The 20,525-nt window shown below is 43.3% G+C and overlaps 1 protein-coding gene across 2 annotated transcripts in view; it reads right to left on the bottom strand.

Moving 5' to 3' along the window:
* Positions 1–20,525, bottom strand: part of smarcal1 (SWI/SNF related, matrix associated, actin dependent regulator of chromatin, subfamily a-like 1) — a 127,153-nt gene that overhangs the window by 97,254 nt on the left and 9,374 nt on the right. For both annotated transcript variants that reach the window (XM_060827771.1, XM_060827772.1), the window contains 2 exons: positions 8,292–8,573; positions 7,654–7,704 (listed from right to left, as the gene is read on the bottom strand). In XM_060827771.1, the coding sequence (XP_060683754.1) occupies positions 7,654–7,704; positions 8,292–8,573 (333 nt within the window). The remainder of the gene's footprint in view (positions 1–7,653; positions 7,705–8,291; positions 8,574–20,525) is intronic.

Below are 20,525 nucleotides of genomic sequence, written 5' to 3'. Positions count from 1 at the left end.
CACTCAACAATCAAATATACGAACAAATCAATGGCACTCCCATGGGCTCACCCATCTCTGGACTCATAGCAGAAGCGGTAATGCAAAGGTTAGAACAAACAGTCTTACTGCAAATTCAACCCAAACTCTGGGTGAGATATGTGGATGACACCTTTGTAATCATTAAAAACACAGAAATAGAGAACACACACCGGATCATCAACGCCACACTCAATGGAATCCGATTCACGATAGAGGAAGAAAAAGGACAACCAACTCCCATTCCTAGACGTGATGGTACAGAGAACACCGAATGGAGAATTCACCATGAAGGTATACAGGAAAGCCACACACACAGACCAAGTTCTAAACTACGAAAGCAACCACCCCAACACACACAAAAGAAGTTGCATCGAGACACTATTCAAAAGGGCCACAACATGCTGTAGTACACCAGAACTGCAAAAATAGGAAGAAGAACACCTATACAAGGTATTCGCCAAAACGGATACCCGCGCAATTTCATCAACAGATGCCTAAGGGAAAGACAACGGAACGAGGACATGCCACAACCCAAAGGACTAGTCACACTAACATACATTAGGAGCATTTCCGAACTGACAGCCAGACTACTGCGACCACTAGGACTCATAACAGCACACAAACCAACAGCCACTCTCAGACAACAACTCACCAGAACGAAGGACCCGATACCCAGCATGAGCAAAACCAACGTAGTGTACAAACTCCCATGCAAGGACTGCACAAAACACTACATAGGACAAACAGGAAGACATCTAACGATCCACATCCATGAACACCAACTAGCCACGAAACGACATGACCAGCTATACTTAGTAGCTACACACGCAGATGACAAGCAACATGAATTTGACTGGGACAACACTACTATAATAGGACAAGCCAAACAGAACAGCCAGGGAATTCCTAGAGGCATGGCACTCATCCACAGATCAATCAATAAGCACATCGACCTGGACCCAATATACCAGCCACTGCAGCGCACAGCTGGAATGGACAACCGGAAGCGGCAGATTCAAACCACTATAAATGCCGGAGGAAAGATCACAGAAGTGCTTCACAGGAGGCTCCCAAGCACTGAGGATGTCACCTAGACAGGGGACGATAAGTCTGCAACATAAATTCCCAGCTCGGTGAACAGAACCACAACAAAGAGCACCCGAGCTACACATCTTCTCACCAACTTTGATCAGTATTTACTGTGGAAAAGGATATGGAAGATAGACTGTAGGGAAATAGATGGTGACATCTGCAAAATGTCAAAATTATAGAGGAGGAAGTGCTGAACATCTTGAAACGCATACAGGTGGATAAATCCCCAGGACCTGATCAGGTGAACCAGAGAACTCTGTGGGAAGCTAGAGAAATGATTGCTGGGTCTCTTGTTGAGATATTTGTATCATCGATAGTTACAGGTGAAGTGCCGGAAGACTGGAGGTTGGCTAACGTGGTGCCACTGTTTACGAAAGGTGGTAAGGACAAGCCAGGGAACTATAGACCAGTGAGCCTGATGTCAGTGGTGAACAAGTTGTTGGAGGGAATCCTGAGGGACAGGATGTACATGTATTTGGAAAGGAAAGGACTGATTAGGGATGGTCAACATGGCTTTGTACGTGGGAAATCATGTCTCACAAACTTGATTGAGTTTTAACAAAGAGGATGGATGAGGGCAGAGCAGTAGATGTGATCTCTATGGATTTCAGTAAGGCGATCAACAAGGTTCCCCATGGGAGATTGATTAGCAAGGTTAGATCTCATGGAATGCAGGGAGAACTAGCCATTTGGATACAGAACTGGCTCAAAGATAGAAGAAAGAGGGTGGTGGTGGAGGGTTGTTTTTCAGATTGGAGACCTGTGACCAGTGGAGTGACCATAAGGATCGGTGCTGGGTCCTCTACTTTTTATCATTTACATAAATGATTTGGATACGAGCATAAGAGGTACAGTTAGTAAGTTTGCAGATGACACCAAAATTGGAAGTGTAGTGGACAGCGAAGAGGAATACCACAGATTACTACAGGATCTTGACCAGATGGGTCAATGAGTTGAGAAATGGAAGATAGAGTTTAATTCCGATAAATACGAGGTGATGCATTTTGGGAAAGCAAATCTTAGTACGACTTATACACTTAATGTTAAGGTCCTAAAGAGTGTTGCTGAACAAAGAGACCTTGGAGTGCAGGTTCATAGCTCTTTGAAAGTGGAGTTACAGGTAGATAGGATAGTGAAGGCGGCTTTTGGTATGCTTTCTTTTATTGGTCAGAGTATTGAGTCCAGGAGTTAGGAGGTCACGTTGCAGCTGTACAGGACATTGGTTAGGCCACTGTTGGAATATTGCGTGCAATTCTGGTCTTTTTGCTATTGGAAAGATGTTGTGAAACCCGAAAGGGATCAAAAAAGATTTACAACGATGTTGCCAGGGTTGGAGGATTTGAGCTACAGGGAGAGGCTGAACAGGCTGGGGCTGTTTTCCCTGGAGCGTCAGAGGCTGAGGGGTGACCTTGTAGAGGTTTGCAAAATTATGAGGGGCATGGATAGGGTAAATAGACAAAGTCTTTTCCCTGGGGTAGGGGAGTCCAGAACTAGAGGGTATAGGTTTAAGTTGAGAGGAGAAAGATATAAAAGAGACCTAAGGGGCAACTTTTTCACGCAGAGGGTGGTATGTATATGGCTGCAAATGTGTTGCTGGTCAAAGCACAGCAGGCCAGGCAGCATCTCAGGAATAGAGCATTCGACGTTTCAAGCATAAGCCCTTCATCAGGAATCCTCTTATTCCTGATGAAGGGCTTATGCTCGAAACGTCGAATTCTCTATTCCTGAGATGCTGCCTGGCCTGCTGTGCTTTGACCAGCAACACATTTGCAGCTGTGATCTCCAGCATCTGCAGACCTCATTTTTTACTGGTATGTATATGGAATGAGCTGTCAGGGGAAGTGGTGGAGGCTGGTACAATTGCAACATTTAAGAGGCATTTGGATGGGTAAATGAATAGGAAGGGTTTTGGAGGGATATGGGCCAGGTGCTGGCAGATGGAACTAGATTGGGTTGGGATATCTGGTCAGCATGGACAGGTTGAACCAAAGGGTCTGTTTCCAATCTGTACGTCTCTATAACTCTATGACACATGAACACACAGGAAATAGAGGGTTATGGATGATGTACATCCAGATAGGATTAGTTTAGAATGGCACTATAGTTGACACAAACATTGTAGGGTGATGGGCATGTTCCTAAACTATATTTTATGTTCTAGAAAAATAAGCACAATTTCTCTAATTTTTCCTTAGTCCTGGTATCATTTTAGCAATCTCCTTTGCACTCTCTGCAGGGGCTTAACATCTTTCCTTAAATAAGGTGCCCAGAACACAACACAATACTCTAAACATGGTCTGACCAATAATTTATAGAGGTGTGGCACCACTTCCTATTATACTCGATGCCTCTATTTATAAACCCAAGGATCCCATAATGCTTCTTAACAGTTTCAACTTGCCTGACCATTTTCAGAGAATTATGCAAATGAACCCAGAATTCCCTTTGCTCCTATGCTCCCCTCAGAGTGGTACCATTGAGCCTGTATTGTCTCTCCATGTTTCTTATATCTAAATGCACTGCCTCACCTTTTTTTTAAAACATTGAAATTGCCAGGAGTCTGCTCATTCGGCCAACTTGTAAACACTTTTCTGTAGTTGCTTAACATCGTCCTCACAATTCACTCTTCTCCTTAACTTAGTATCATCTGTAAATTTAGACATTTTGCCCTCAATAATCATCTCCAAAGCATTTATATAAAAGAAAAAAATAGGTTTGTCAGTGAATTTAGCCCAATTAATCAGAGATTACAACAGGAAGAGACTTGACCCCACTGAAACCATCACTGGCAATCAACAAGGCTGTTCAGAAGCCTTCTTCCCCGAACAGTGGAATTTTATACCTTACAACAAAGTGAGAGTTATGAAACAATGGTGTGAGTTGTACAGCAAAAAGAAATAAAGTTCATTCATTGAAAAGATTCTAGTGTCCGATGTCTGACAATGAGATTCATAAGATTCAGAAATTCTGATCCTTGGCTGCAGTAGATGTTAGTGGGTTTCATCCTGGTATCAATGTGTTTATATTGTCAAGGGGGCAAGCGAAGTTCCTTTGGAGCCTCCATGTCTGGGTACCCTTTGTGAAGGCTTAACTCCTCGTGGGAGCAGCTGTGCCCTCAGAGCTGCTGGGCTATTGTGGAATACGAGGCACATTATCAGTTAATCTGAAGAAGTGTATTCTCTTGGTCTGAGCTGGATGTCACGTGCTGACGTATGTGCAATATCTGGGACCGCTGGTTTGGCCAATTTGAGACATTGTGGGTAGGCTTAGTGGCTAAGTGCAGACATTTTGTGTTGTCTGTTTTGTGGCCATGTCACGGGGAGGCCGGGATCCATATTTTCTCCCACAGGTTCTAACAGCAATCCCTGGGGAATCGCCTCTTTCAATGCATCTCCATATTTGAGAAATGCCCATCTGTATGTACTCTGTTTCCTATCTTTAGCCTACTTCTAATCTGTACTGCTAAGGACCATAAATCTCAAACATTTCTAGTTTGTTAACCAACTTGTCATATCAAATGCACCATATCAAATGCTTTCTGAAAGTCTGAATATACAACAGCCACAGCACTATCCTCATCCTCGACCTGTGTCACATCGTCAAAGAACTTTACAAATCTTGTCAGCCATGGCCTGTCCTTAACAAAGCAATGTTGATTGCCTAGTATTAACTTATTTTTCTCTAAGTGTGTATTTGTCTTATCCCATATTATAGCCTCCATCAGTTTTCCTACTATTGATAAAAACTAAAAGAACTGCCGATGCCGTAAACCGGAAACTTAAACAAATTGCTGGAAAAGCTCGGCAGGTCTGTCCGCACTGTAGAGAAATCAGAGTTAGTGTTTCAGATTGAGTGACCCTTCCTCAGACCTGATGATAGCTAGGAAAATGTTGGTTTATATACATATAAAGTTAGTCAAAGATAGCAGGAAAGAACTCAGAAAAGGAATTAGGACAGCTAAACCAGGTCATGAACAGTCCTTAGCAAATAGGATTACGTAAAATCCCAAGGTGTTATATACATATATAAGCAGCAAAAGGGTAGCTAGGGAAAGGTAGGTCCATACAAGGGAATTTATGCATGGAGTCTTAGGTAGTGGGTGACGTCCATAAAGAATACTTGCATTGTGTTCACAAAGGATAAGGATATGAAGACAGGCGAGTCTTGGGAAAGGTATGTTGATGTCCTAGGGCATGTCAAAATGAAAAAAGGAGGCATTAATGTAGACAAGATTCCAGGACCTGATTGTAGCAAGGGAGGAAATTGCTGGGGCCTTGTATGAAATATTTGTATCCTCTTTAGTCACAGGAGAGGTCCCCGAGCAGTAGAGAATAGCTAATGTTGCTCTTTTGTTTAAGAAGGGCAACTGGAATAATCTGGGAAATTACTGGAGAAGAAAATGTGCTGCTGGAAAACCGCAGCAGGTCAGGCAGCATCCAAGGAGCAGGAGAATCGACGTTTCAAGCATGAGCCTTCCCAAAGGGCTCATGCCCGAAGCGTCAATTCTCCTGCTCCTTGGATGCTGCCTGACCTGCTGCGGTTTTCCAGCAACACATTTTCAGCTCCGATCTCCAGCATCTGCAGTCCTCACTTTCTCCTCAAATTATTGGAGACAACTCTTATTGACAGAATTGACTCACGTCTTGAAACATATAGACTTATTAGTGATAAGCAGTATGGACTTGTGCAGGAAGCTTGTGTCTCACAACTTAATTGAGCTTTTTGAGGAAGTGACGAAGATGATTGGAGAGGGAAGGACAATTGATGTTGTCTAAACGAACTTCAGCAAGGTTTTTGATAACAAAAAGTTATTGGATCCACAGTGAATCTGTAGGATGGATACAGAATCGGCTTAGTCATAGAAGGCGGAGAGTAGTAGTTGAAAGGTATGTTTCTGACAGGAGAAGTTTCTCTGGCTTGTGATCCTCCGTAGGGGTCAGTGCTGGGATACTATATATATGAATTGCCAGACGATACAGCAGGATTTAGGTCGGGTGGAGATTTTGGCAGAGAAATGGCACAAAGTTTAATCCGGACAAATTCGAGGTGGTTATTTTGATGCAGACGGTGAGTATGCAGCAAGTTACAGAATCCAGTTCATCATGCAAGCCAACCCTACATCCACTGACTCCATCTATACTCCTTGCTGCCTTGGAAGGCCATCTACATAATCAAAGAACCCTTCCTCCCCAATTAAAAGTCTCTTCCATCAGGCAGAAGACACAAAGCTTAAATAGACATACAGATTTAGGAACAGCTTCTTCCCTGCTGTTATTAGACTTCTGAATGAACCCCTCAAATTTCAAATTTAATGTTGACCTCACTGTGCACTTTCTCTGCAGTTGTAACACTGTATTCCTTGCTCTGTTCTATTACCCCTATGCACTCTGTATGGTATGATCTGCCTGTATGGCACTCAAAACAAACCTTTCACTGTACTTAGGTATATGTGACAACAATAAATCAAAAGTTTTTAAAAAATCCTTAGTAGCACCAATATACAGAGGAATTAGGTGTACAGGTCCACAGTTCCCTGCAAGTAGCAACACAAGTGAAAACGAAATTTGGCATGCTTGCCTGCATCAATAGAGTGTAAAGAATGGCAAGTCATATTGCAGCTGTATAGAACATTAATTAAGTCACATTTGGAATATTATGTACAGTGCAGAACGATGGAGAGGTTACAGAAATGGTTTACTAAGATGTTGCCTGGTTCAGAGATAATTAGCTACGAGGAAAGATTGGACAAACTTGTTTTGTTTTATTTGAATGTCAAAAGATGAGGGATGACCTGACAAAAGTTTACAAAATTATGACAGGCATGGATAAAATGGATAATCGAAATCTTTTTTCCAGGGTAGTAAAGTCAATTACTATGGGACATGGATTTAAGCTAAAAGGTGTAAGTTTAAGAGATATGTGTATGACAAGTTTTGTTTTAAACACAGTAGGTGGTAAGTGTCAAGAATGTGCTGCCAGAAGGCGTGGTAGAGGCGGTTACAATAGCAATGCTTAAGAGATGTCTTGACAGATATGTGACTAGTCAGGGATACAGGGTTAGGGACCATGTAGAGGCAAAAGATTGTTGTTTGGAAAGATGTGTCAGAATGGCCAAAGGATCTGTTCCTGTGCTGTACTGTTCATTGAATAAGAAGATTGTCACTGGTGGATATTGGATGCAATGTGTACCATCTAAAAGACACAACTTTCCTTTGACAGAATCTTTCTAATCCACAACCCCTACTGCCATGAAAATCAATAGCAGTAGATGTGTGTGAACACCAGCTGTATATAACCTTCCAGGATACAGACCATTCTGTCTTGGAACTATACTGTCATTCCTTCACTACTGCGGAGTCAAAATCCTGGAACTCTCTTCTTTACAATGCTGTGGTTGGCCTTATACTCCATGGACAGTAGTTCATAAAGCAACTCACCACCATCTTCTCAAAGGCAGTTAAGAATGAGACTGAATTCTGGCGGTGACCAAATCCCTTAAATGAAGAGTTAACAATTTCATTTGTGAGGCAGGATACTTACTCAGCTGTCTGTAATCCTCTAACAGGAAACTCCACTTCCTCGTTTTCATATCTGAGTAAAAAATAAATCTACATTTAGACTGGGCTCAAAAATAACTTTGCCTATACTTCACACTGATATTACAACAGAATCCTTAAAGATTTAAAAGGCAAAACAGAACTACTCTAAAGTGATGGCCAAATAAAAGAGGATGTCCAGTGTGACTGGAGTAGTGGCTATATTGCAGAATGGAGGGAACATTACTAAATCAGTATCTAGAGGTTTAAGGTAATGCGCTGGGTACCCAGTTTCAAATCCCTACATGGCAGCTGGTAGAATTTAAATTCTATTAATAAATTGGGAATATAAAGCTAAGTTCATTGTGTTACCAATTTAACCAGCATCAATTGTTGTAAAACTTCATCTGGTACATGATCGGGATGAAAATCTGCTGTCCTCACTTGGTCTGGCCTAGATGATTCCAGACCTACAGCCACGTGGTTGACTCTTAACTGCTCAAGAGCAATGAAGAATGGATAACAAACGGTGGCCAGGTAAAACATCCCCATCCCATGAAAGAATGAGAAATTAAATGACTGGGAGCTGATAGGATGCAAATTATTGAGGTTTAAGGAGGTCAGTGAGATAGGATTACTCACCATAATGTCTGGACTTGGCCTGTTTGAAGATTTTCAGAACCTCTGCATGATAACCAATCTCAGCTTCACAACGGGACCGTGACAGAAGTCTAAACTGTCCCTGTACCACTGCAGCCGGCTTCTTCCAGTTCCTTCCCAACATTGCCAGTTGGTTTACAGTTAATGCGGAACACTGCTTTCTCCCAGTCTTTGGCAATGAACTGGTGGTCATGGCCATCTTGGGTTCGGATATTCCATCTAGAGGCTTTAACGTGATTTTTGGAACCAGTTTCACTTGCTCCACTGAAACACAGAGGGAAAAGGTCTGGTATTCATGACAGCCCAACATAACTGATATCACCTCAACTCTGAAAGTGCATCGCAGGAACACACCTCAGTTTAGCAGGAACAGGATCAACATGCTTTTTTTTCTACGTAATATTTCATTGTTTACCGTGTGCTATAGTCTGGTTACATTATTGAACAGAGCTGCATCATCTTTGCTCTCTCCTTTCCTCAGTGCCTCTGCTAAAAGAGCTTCAGCATGCAAATGGCGCTCTTTCCCTCCAGGCTGTTCAACATTCTACCACATATTGTATGTTTTCTTCCCTGGATAGCCTTCCCCACACATATTAGCACACACCTTGCCAGAATGAATTCTATTTGTCACCTTTGCTAGTCCAGCTTCAAGCTCACCACTTTTCATTCTTACTACCCAGCACATGGCTGATTTCTGTCCACTTGCAAGCTGATAAATTATATCCGATGTCTACACTTATGTTTCATGATGCTAGACTTCAACTCGTTGCCATATTTATGAAATAGAGTCATAGAGATGTACAGCATGGAACCAGACCATTCGATCCAACCCATCCATGCCAACCAGATATCCCAACCCAATCTAGTCCCACCTGCCAGCACCTGGCCCATATTCCTCCAAACCCTTCCTATTCATATACCCATCCAAATGCCTCTCAAAATGTTGCAATTGTACCAGTCTCCACCACTTCCTCTGGCAGCTCATTCCATACATGTACCACTCGCTGCGTGAAAAAGTTGCCCCGTTGGTCTCTTTTATAGCTTTCCCCTCTCACCCTAAACTATTACCCTCTAGTTCTGGAATCCCCCACCCCAGGGAAAAGACCTTGCCTATTTACCCTATATCCATGCCCCTCAATTTTGTAAACCTCTATAAAAGGTACCCCTCAGCCTCCGACGCTCCAGGGAAAACAGCCACAGCCTGTTCAGCCTCTCCCTATAGCTCAAATCCTCCTGGCAACATCCTTGTCAATCTTTTCTGAACCCTTTCAAGTTTCACAACATCTTTCCGATAGGAAGGAGACCAGAATTGCGTGCAATATTCCAAAAGTGCCCTAACCAATGTCTTGTACAGCCAAAACATGACCTCCCAACACCGGAACTCAATACTCTGACCAATAAAAGAAAGCATACCAATTTCCTTCTTCACTATCCTATCTACTTGCGACTCCACTTTCAAGGAGCTATGAACCTGCACTCCAAGGTCTCTTTGTTCAGCAAGACTCACTAGGACCTTACCATTAAGTGTATAAGTCCTGCTAAGATTTGCTTGGTTTATTAAAGAAATTGAATCTCTTGTCAAGAGAAAGAAGTAGGCTTATGTGAGAATAAGACATGAAGGATCAGTTAGGGCTCTTGAGTTAGCCAGGAAGGACCTAAAGAGAGCTGAGAAGAGCCAGGAAAGGGCAGGAGAAGACTTTGGCAGGTAGGATCAAGGAGAACCCTAAAGCTTTCTATAGGTATGTCAGGAATAAAAGAATGTGCTGGAAATTTTGGCAAACATCAAGATTGATAAGTCTCCATGGCTGGACCAGATTTATCCTGGGTTGTTCTGGGAAGCGGGAAAGGAGATTATTAAGCCACTGGCAAAGATCTTTGCTTACTCACTCTCCATGGGAGTCGCACCGGAGGATTGGAAGGAAGTGAATGCTGTTCCTCTTTTCAAGAAGGGGAATAGGGAAATCTCTGGCAATTACAGACCAGTCAGTCTTACATCTGTGGTCAGCAAAGTTTTGGAGAGAATTCGGAGGGATAGGATTTATGATTATTTGGAAGAGCATAGCGTGATTAAAGGCAGTCAGCATAGTTTTGTGAGGGGCAGGTCATGCCTCACAAATCTTATTGAGTTCTTTGAGAACATGACAAGACAGGTTGACGAAGGTCTAGCAGTGGATGTTGTGTACATGGACTTCAGCAAAGGTTCCCCACAATAGGCTCATTCATAAAGTCAGGAAGTATGAGAAACAGGGAGATTTGGTTGTCTGGATACAGAATTGGTTGGCTGACAGACAGAAGGTAGAGAGTGGTTGTAGATGGAAAGTATTCTGCCTGGAGGTCAGTGGTGAGTGGTGTCCCACAGGGCTCTGTTCCTGGGCCTTTGCTCTTTGCTGTTTTTATAAATTACTTGGATGAGGAGGTTGACAGGTGGGTTAGTAAATTTGCAGACGACACAAAGGTTAGAGGTGCCATCGATAGTATATAGGCTACTGCAGGCTGCAGCTTGACATAATGCAGAGCTGGGCTGAGAAATGGCAGATGGAGTTCAACCTGGATAAATGCAATGTGATGCATTTTGGAAGGTCGAACTTAAATGCTGAATATAGGATTAAAGACAGGGATTCTTGGCAGTGTGGAGGAAGAGGGGGATCTGGGTGTGCAAGTACATAGATCCCTCAAAGTTGCCACTGCGAGGCTAGGATTGTTAAGCATATGGTGTTCTGGCTTTCATTAAAAGGGGAATTGAGTTTAAGAGCAGCGAGATTTTGCTACAGCTCTACAAGACCCTGGTGAGACCACACTTGGAATATTGTGTCTAGTTCTTGTTGCTCTGTTATAGGAAAGATACAGAGGCTTTGGAGAGGGTGCAAAGAAGGTTTACCAGGATATCGCCTGGACTGAAGGGCTTGCCTTATGAAGAAAGGTTGACTAAGCTTGGACATTTCTCTCTGAAGAGAAGGAGGAAGATAGGGGACCTGATCGAGGTATACGAGGTAATGAGAGGCATGGATAGATGCAGGAAGCCTAGTGATGGGAGATAAGGAAATAGCAGGAGAACTTAACAAGTACTTTGCGTCAGTTTTCACAGTGGAAGACATTTGTAATATCCCAAAAATTGAAGGGAGTCACAGGGCTGAGTTGAGTATGGTTGCCGTTACGAAAGAGATAGTGCTAGAAAAGTTAAAAAGTCTTAAAATTGATAAATCTCCTGGCCCCGATGGGATACACCCTAGAGTTCTGAGAGAGGTGGCTGAGGAAATAGCAGAGGCATTGGTTGAGATCTTTCAAGAGTCACTGGAGTCAGGAAAAGTCCTGGATGATTGGAAGATGGCTATTGTAACCCCCTTGTTCAAGAAAGGATCAAGACAAAAGATGGAAAATTATAGGCCAATCAGCTTAACCTCGGTTGTTGGTAAAATTCTCGAATCGATTATTAAGGATGAGGTTTCTAAATTCTTGGAAGAGCAGAGTCTGATTAGAACAAGTCAACATGGTTTTAGTAAGGGGAGGTCATGCCTGACAAACCTGTTGGAATTTTTTGAAGAGGTAACAAGTAGGTTAGACCAGGGAAACCCAGTGGATGTGGTCTATCTAGACTTTCAAAAGGCCTTTGATAAGGTGCCACACGGGAGGCTGCTGAGCAAGGTGAGGGCCCATGGTGTTCGAGGTGAGCTGCTGGGATGGATTGAGGATTGGCTGTTTAACAGAAGGCAGAGAGTTGGGATAAAAGGTTCTTTTTCAGAATGGCAGCTGGTGACGAGCGGTATCCCGCAGGGTTCAGTGTTGGGGCCACAGCTATTCGCATTATATATTAATGATTTGGATGAGGGGACTGGGGGCATTCTAGCGAAGTTTGCCGATGATACGAAGTTAGGTGGACAGGCAGGTAGTACTGAGGAAGTGGGGAGGCTACAGAAGGATCTAGACAGGTTGGGAGAGTGGTCCAGGAAATGGGTGATGGAATTTAATGTGAGCAAGTGCGAGGTCTTGCACTTTGGCAAAAAGAATAAAAGCATAGACTACTTTCTAAATGGTGAGAAAATTAGTAAAGCCAAAGTACAAAGGGATCTGGGAGTGCTAGTCGAGGATTCTCTAAAGGTAAACATGCAGGTTGAGTCCGTGATTAAGAAAGCGAATGCAATGTTGTCTCTTATCTCAAGAGGGTTGGAATATAAAAACAGAGATGTGCTATTGAGACTTTATAAGCTCTGGTTAGGCCCCATTTGGAGTACTATGTCCAGTTTTGGTCCCCACACCTCAGGAAGGACATACTGGCACTGGAACGTGTCCAGCGGAGATTCACACGGATGATCCCTGGAATGACAGGTCTAACATATGAGGAACGGCTGAGGATCCTGGGATTGTATTCGTTGGAGTTTAGAAGATTGAGGGGAGACTTAATAGAGACATACAATATAATACATGACTTGGAAAGGGTGGACGCTAGAAAATTGTTTCCGTTAGGCGAGGAGACTAGGACCCGTGGACACAGCCTTAGAATTAGAGGGGGTCAATTCAGAACAGAAATGCGGAGACATTTCTTCAGCCAGAGTGTGGTGGGCCTGTGGAATTCATTGCCACAGAGTGCAGTGGAGGCCGGGACACTAAATGTCTTCAAGGCCGAGATTGATAATTCCTCGAGACAACAAGAATCTAAGGGCTACGGGGAGAATGCTGGTAAGTGGAGTTGTAATGCCCATCAGCCATGACTGAATGGCGGAGTGGACTCGATGGGCCAAATGGCCTTACTTCCACCCCTATGTCTTATGGTCTTATATTTCCCCAGGGCAGGATTGACTGGCACGAATGTTCATTGTTGTAAGATATTAGGAGGAAGGTCAGAAGTAGTTTCTTTATGCAGCGGGTTGTGAATGCATGGAATGCATTGCCAGCAATGGTGGAAGCAGAGTCATTAGGGACATTTAGGTGACTGCTGGGCATGGACATGGATAGAGTCAAAAGCCAGAGACATTTCCCCAGAGCAGGACTGACAGGCACGCGGAATCATAGTTTGAAGATATTAGGAGAAAGGTATAGAGAGGACGTCAGAGATAGGTTCTTTATGCAAGTGGTATAAATGCATGGAAGGTGTTGCCAGCGGTGGTGGTGGAAGCAGAGTCATTAGGGACATTTGAGCAACCGCTGGGCATGCACATGGACATTGAGGGGTGCGTAGCTAGCTTATTTTAAATCCTCAACACAACATCCATGGGCCGAAGGGCCTGTTCTGTGCTGTACTTTTCTATGTTCTATGTTCTACTTGATTGAGTTTTTTTGATCAAGTAACAAAAGATGACTGATGAGGGCAGAGCGGTAGATGTAATCTATATGGACTTCAGTAAGGTGTCTCCCATGGGAGACTGATTAGCAAGGATAGATTTCATGGAATACAGGGAGAACTAGCTATTTGGATACAGAACTGGCTCAAAGGTAGAAGACAGAAGGTGGTGGTGGAGGGTTGTTTTTCAGACTGGAGGCCTGTGACCAGTGGAATGCCACAAGGATTGGTGCTGGGTCCTCTTCTTTTTGTCATTTACATAAATGATTTGGATGCGAGCATAAGAGGTACAGTTAGTAAGTTTGCAGATGACACCAAAATTGGAGGTGTAGTGAACAGCGAAAAGGGCTACCTCAGATTACAACAGGATCTTGACCAGATGGGCCAAAGGGCAGAGAAGTGGAAGATGGAGTTTAATTCAGATAAATGCGAGGTGCTGCATTTTGGGAAAGCAAATCTTAGCAGGACTTGTACACTTAATGGTAAGGTCCTAGGGAGTGTTGCTGAACAAAGAGACCTTGGAGTGCAGGTTCATAGCTCTTTGAAAGTGGAGTCGCAGGTAGATAGGATAGTGAAAGCAGCGTTTGGTATGCTTTCTTTTATTGGTCAGAGTATTGAGTACAGGTGTTGGGAGGTCATGTTGCGGCTGTACAGGACATTAGTTAGGCCACTGTTGGAATACCACGTACAATTATGTTCTCCTTTCTATCGGAAAGATGTTGTGAAACTTGAAAGGGTTCAGAAAAGATTTACAAGGATGTTACCAGGGTTGGAGGATTTGAGCTACACAGGGAGAGGCTGAACAGGTTGGGGCTGTTTTCCCTGGAGCGTCAGAGGCTGAGGGGTGACCTCATAGAGATTCATAAAATTGTGAGGGGCATGGATAAGGTTAATAGACAAAAGTTCTTTCCCTCGGGTAGGCGAATCCAGAACTAGAGGGTACAGGTTTAGGCTGAGAGGGGAAAGATATAAGAAAGACCTCAGGGGCAACTTTTTCCCACAGAGGGTGGTACGTGTATGGAATGAGCTGCCAGAGGATGTGGTGGAGGCTGGTACAATTGCAACATTTAAGAGGCATTTGGATGGGTATATGAATAGGAAGGGTTTGGAGGGATATGGGTCGGGTGGGACTAGATTGGGTTGGGATATCAGGTCGGCATGGACGGGTTGGATCGAATTGTCTGTTTCCATGTTGTACATCTCTATGACTCTGAGTTGTCAGAGCATTACATAACGGCAATGTGGCACAGTGGTTAGCAGTGCTGCCTCACGTTGCCAGAGACCCGGGTTCAATTCCCGCCTCAGACGCCTGACTGTGTGGAGTTTGCACATTCTCCCCGTGTCTGTGTGGGTTTCCTCCCGGTGCTCCGGTTTCATCCCACAGTCCAAAGATATGCAGGTCAGGTGAATTGGCCATGCTAAATTGCCCGTAGTGTTACGTAAGGGACAAATGTAGGGGTATGGGTGGGTTTCTCTTCGGCGGGTCGGTGTGGACTTGTTGGGCCGAAGGGCCTGTTTCCATACTGCAAGTAATCTAATCTAATAACCTCAGCAATGTACCCCAACCCCGTTGAAGTGAATACCAACTTTGCATGTCTTCATAAATGCCAACTGAACCTGCATTTTAACCTTAAGAGAATCCTGAACCAGGACTTCAAAGTACCTTTGTGCTTCAGATTTCTGAAGTCTTTCTCCATTTTGAAAACAACTTATGCCTCTATTCTTCCTACTAAATTGCATGGCCTCACAGTTTCCCACACTGTATTCCATCTCCTACTATCCTAGTCTGTCTAAATCTGTCTGCAGCCTCCCCTTCTTCACAACACGACCTGTCCCTCCACATTTCTTTGTGTCAGTTGCAAACTTAGTAACAATGGTCTCAGTTCACTCATCCTGATAATTAATGTACAACGTGAATACATGTGGTCCAGACAGTTTTGAGAAGGTTTGTAGCTCAGGTTGAGGTTTGCTTGCTGAGCTGGAAGGTTCATTTCCAGAAGTTTTGTTACCCTATTAGGTAACATCTTCAATGGGCCTCAGGCAAAGCAATGCTGAAATTTCCTGCTTTCTATTTATATGTTTGTGTTTCTTTGGGTTGGTGACATCATTTCCTGTGGTGATGCTATTTCCTGTGAAGTCACATCCTGTTCCTTTTCTCAGGGGGTGGTAGATGAGTTCTAACAATGTGTTTGTTGGTTGAGTTCTGTTGGAATGCCATGCTTCTAGGAATTCTCACGCATGAATTTGTTTGGTTTGCCCTAGGACGATATATTTTCCCAGTCGAAGTGGTGTCCTTCCTCCTCCGTGTGTGGGGATACTCCTGAGAGAGGGTCATGTCTTTTTGTGGCTCGTTGGTGTTCATGTATCCTGGTGGCTAGTTTTCTGCCTGTTTGTTACAGGCCTTGCACGGTATTTTGTAAATGACATTAGTTTTATTTGATATCTGTATAGGGTCTTTCAAATTCATTAGCTGCTGTTTTAGTGTGTTGGTGGGTTTGTGGGCTACCATAATGCCAAGGGGTTGGAATAATCTGGCAGTCAATTCTGAATGCCGTTGATGTAACAGAGTGGCCAGGGTTTCTAGACGTGCTTTGTTTGCTTGTTTGGGTTTATTGCTGAGAAAATCGGAGAAAAGACCCTATACAGACAACGAACAAAACTGTCATTTACAAAATACCATGGAAGGGCTGTAACAAACACTACATTGGACAAACAGGCAGAAAACTAGCCACCAGGATACATGAACACCAACCAGCCACAAAGACTCTCTCTCACTAGTATCTTCACATACAGATGAGATAGGACACCACTTCGAGTGGGATAACACATCCATTCTAGGATAAGCCAAACAAAGAAATGCACGAGAATTCCTGGAATCATGGCAATCCAACCGGAATTCTATCAACAAACATATCGAGTTAGACCCCATCTATCACCCTCTGAGAAAAGGAACAGGAAGTGACTTCACCACAGGAAATAACATCAGTATAGGAAATGACATCACCAACCTAAAGAAACCCAAACATATAATTTTCAGCATTGTTTTGCCTGAGGACCACTGAAGATGTTACCTAGTAGGGTAATAAAATGTCTGGAATTGAACCTTCCAGCTCAGCGAGCAAACCTACATCCAAAACATGTGGTCCAATACTGACTACTGCGGAATTCCACTCGTCACTGGCTGCCTGAAAAAGACCCTTTAATCTTACTCTCTACCTTCCACCAGTCAGCTAATCATCTATCCATGCCAGTAACTTGCCCCTGATACTAATGGGCTCCTACCTTATTTTGTAGTCACTACGCAGAACCTTGTCTAAAGCCTTCTGGAAATCCAAACATGTCCACTGGCTGTCCTTTGTCTAATTTGCTCATTACATCCTCAAAAGAATTCTAACAGATTTGTTAGCCAGGACCTCCACTTGATGAAGCCATGCTGACTCAGCCCTATTTTACCATACACTTCCAAGTACTGAGCAATCTCATCCTTAATAATGAACTCTAAAACATTATCAACAGACTAAGGCTACACAGCCTTTAGATTAGATTAGATTACTTACAGTGTGGAAACAGGTCCTTCGGCCCAACAAGTCCACACTGACCCACCGAAGCGCAACCCAGACCCATTCCCTTACATTTACCCCTTCACCTAACACTACGGGCAATTTAGCATGGCCAATTCACCTAACCTGCACATTTTTGGATTGTGGGAAGAAACCGGAGCACCTGGAGGAAACCCACAGGGAGAATGTGCAAATTCCACACAGAGTTACCTGAAGCGGGAATTGAACCTGGGTCTCTGGTGCTGTGAGGCAGCAGTGCTAACCACCGTGCCACCCACAAATTTCTAATCTTCTGCCTCCCTCTTAGAGGTTTTACATTAGCCATTTTCAGTACTCTGGGACTCTCCCTGACTAGAAAGATTCCTCAAAAAACAAACAGCACCAATGCCTCCACAATCTCCTCAGCTATAACCAACAGAAGGGGAGTTAAGATAGGCCAGAGTGAGGGTAGAGCCGATCAGGGATAGTGGAGGGAAATTATTCCTGGAGTCAAAGGAGGTTGGGGAGGTCCTTAATGAATACTTTGCTTCAGTTTTCACTTCTGACAGGGACCTTGATGTTTGTGAGGATAATGTGAAACAGACTTATATGCTCAAATGGATTGATGTTAAGAAGGAGGATGTGCTGAAAATTTTGAAAAGAATAAAGGATAAGTCCCCGGGCCAGATGGGATATACCCAAGGTTACTACCAGAAGTGAGGGAAGAGATTGCTGAGCTGAAAATGTGTTGCTGGTTAAAGCACAGCAGGTTAGGCAGCATCCAAGGAACAAGGTTGAAGGGATGAAAGATGAAGGGATGAAGGATGAAGGGCTCTGGCCCGAAACGTCGAATTTCCTGTTCCTTGGATGCTGCCTAACCTGCTGTGCTTTAACCAGCAACACATTTTCAGCTCTGATCTCCAGCATCTGCAGACCTCATTTTTTACTAAGAGATTGCTGAGCCTTTGGCTATGATCTTCGTGTCCTCACTGTCCACTGAATAGTGCCATATGATTGGAGGGCGGCAAATATTATTCCCTTGTTCAAGTGAATAGGGATAACTCTGGGAACTACAGATGAATCAGTTTTATGTTTGTGATGGGCAAATTATTGGAGAGGACTTTGAGAGACAGGCTTTATGATTACTTGGAAAAACATTGCTTGATTAGATATAGTCAGCATGGCTTTGTGAGGGGCAGTCATGCCTCACAAACCTTATTGAATTCTTTATGAATGTGACAAAACATATTGATGAAGGCAGAGGAGTGGACGTGAAGTACATGGATTTTAGCAAGGCACTTGATAAGGCTCCCTATCATAGGCTCATTCAGAAAGTAAGGAGGCATAGGATACAGGGAAATCTGGCTGCCTGGATACAAAATTGGCTGGCCCATAAAATACAATGGTGATAGTAGATGGAAAGTATTCAGCCTGGAGCTTGGTGACCAGTGATGTTCTGCAAGGATAAGTTCTGGGACCTCTGCTCTTTGTGATTTTTATAAATGACTTGGATGAGAAAGAAGGGTGGGTTAGTAAGTTTGCCAATGGCATAAAGGTTGGAGGAGTGGTGGATAGTGTGGACGACTGTTGTAGGTTGCAAAGGGACATTGACAGAACAGGGCTGAGAAGTGGCAGATGGAGCTCAAATTGGAAAACTGTAAAGTGATTCACTTTGGAAGGTTGAATTTGAGTACAGAATACAGGGCTAAAGGCAGGATTCTTGGCAGTGTGGAGGAGCAGAGGGATCTTAGGATCCATGTCCATACACCCCTCAAAGGTACCACCCAAATTGATAGAGCTGTTAAGACGACATATGGTGTGTTGGCTTTCATTAGCGAGGGATTGCGTTTAAGAGATGCGAGGTTATGCTGGTTAGATCACACCTGGAATATTGTGTTCAGTTCTGGTCACCTCATTATAGGAAGGATGCGGAAGCTTTAGAGGGTGCAGACAAGATTTACCAGGATGCTGCCTGAAATGGAGGGCATGCCGTATGAAGGTAGGTTGTGGGAGCTAGGATTGTTCTCCCTGGAGTGAAGATGATGAGAGGTGACTTGATAGAGGTGCACAAGATGATGAGAGGCATAGATAGAATGGATAGCCAGAGACTTTTTCTCAGGTGCAGAAATGGCTATCACGAGGAGATATAATTTTAAAGTGTTTGGAGGAAGATTTAAGGGAGGTGTCAGAAATTGGTTCTTTACAGAGAGTGGTAGGTACATGGAATGCACTGCCAGCAGTGGTAGTAGAGTCAGATACATTGGGGACATTCAAGTGACTTTTGGATAGGCACAGGGAAGATAGTACAATATAGGGTATATAGGTTAGTTTGACCTTAGAGTGGGATAAAAGGTTGGCACAACAGAGGGCCGAAGAATCTGTACTATGCTGTACTGTTTATTTTCTACTTTATTGACTGGCAGAGCAGGCTTGAAGGGGCAAATAGCCTACTCCTGTTCTTGGGTTTTGTTTCTATGATGTTACAGTTAGGGAGGAGAAAATGGGAGGGGGAAAGGGGAAGAGGAGTGGAAGACAGAAATGTGAAAGAGAGATCTGAAAAGCTGCAAAGGAATTTGCACAAGTGTTAGTGTTTAATGTAGTTTAACTACTTATCAGAGAATATTGAGAGTGAGAAGACCTCAGAATTTCTGGGAAGATAGATTGAGTATTTGAGTGGATTTTGAACTTGTGGTATATGAGTTTTAGTTTATGTGGATGAAGAATTTCATAATTACTCTGTCATTTTTTTTGAACCATGATCTTCACCAGTAGGTGTAAGGGTACAGCTGACTGGGGCTCTCCTGGAGCAATAATGTGAATTTGCTTGTGTTATGAGTGTTTTCTGATCAGAAAGAGCAAATGTTACAAGACATTAACTTGCATTTCAGTTAGAAGAATCAAAAATTGATCTGTGCTTAAACAAAAACACAGATTAGACAGCTTTTCGAGATAGTTCACAGAAGATTTCGCTGGGTTCAGATGTAGGGACAGTTTCTCTTGGAGAAAGCAATGAGTTGAAATTTTAAGAAATAGGTGACCTCAGTTTAGGTTGAAGGTTCTAAACAAACATTCTCGTTCTGGAACTATGAAGGGGTTATGTGAAGCTAAGAAAATTTTAAGGACTGGTATACGAATGATCATGGGGGGATAAAAAGAAATCAAGTTCTTAAGATTGCAAATTGAAATAAATAGTTAAGTCAAACCTGTGTGTGAAGGCTGATGCTATAAAGTGATGATGTTAGGATAGATGGGATTTTGCTCTGCTGTGTGTTTTGAAATCGATCAAATTGTTACGTTAATACCTTGCCTTTGTTCAATTTTATCTTCCATTTCTTTCACATAAAAACCTTAGGTTATTGTAATAACCAAATCTGCAGAATTACCACCTTGGCTTGGCTTCAT

The sequence above is a fragment of the Hemiscyllium ocellatum genome, chromosome 7 (assembly GCF_020745735.1).
Source record: "Hemiscyllium ocellatum isolate sHemOce1 chromosome 7, sHemOce1.pat.X.cur, whole genome shotgun sequence".
NCBI lineage: Eukaryota > Metazoa > Chordata > Chondrichthyes > Orectolobiformes > Hemiscylliidae > Hemiscyllium > Hemiscyllium ocellatum.
The sequence above is the reverse complement of the archived record's forward strand: the minus strand, read 5'-3'. Positions and strand labels throughout refer to the sequence as shown.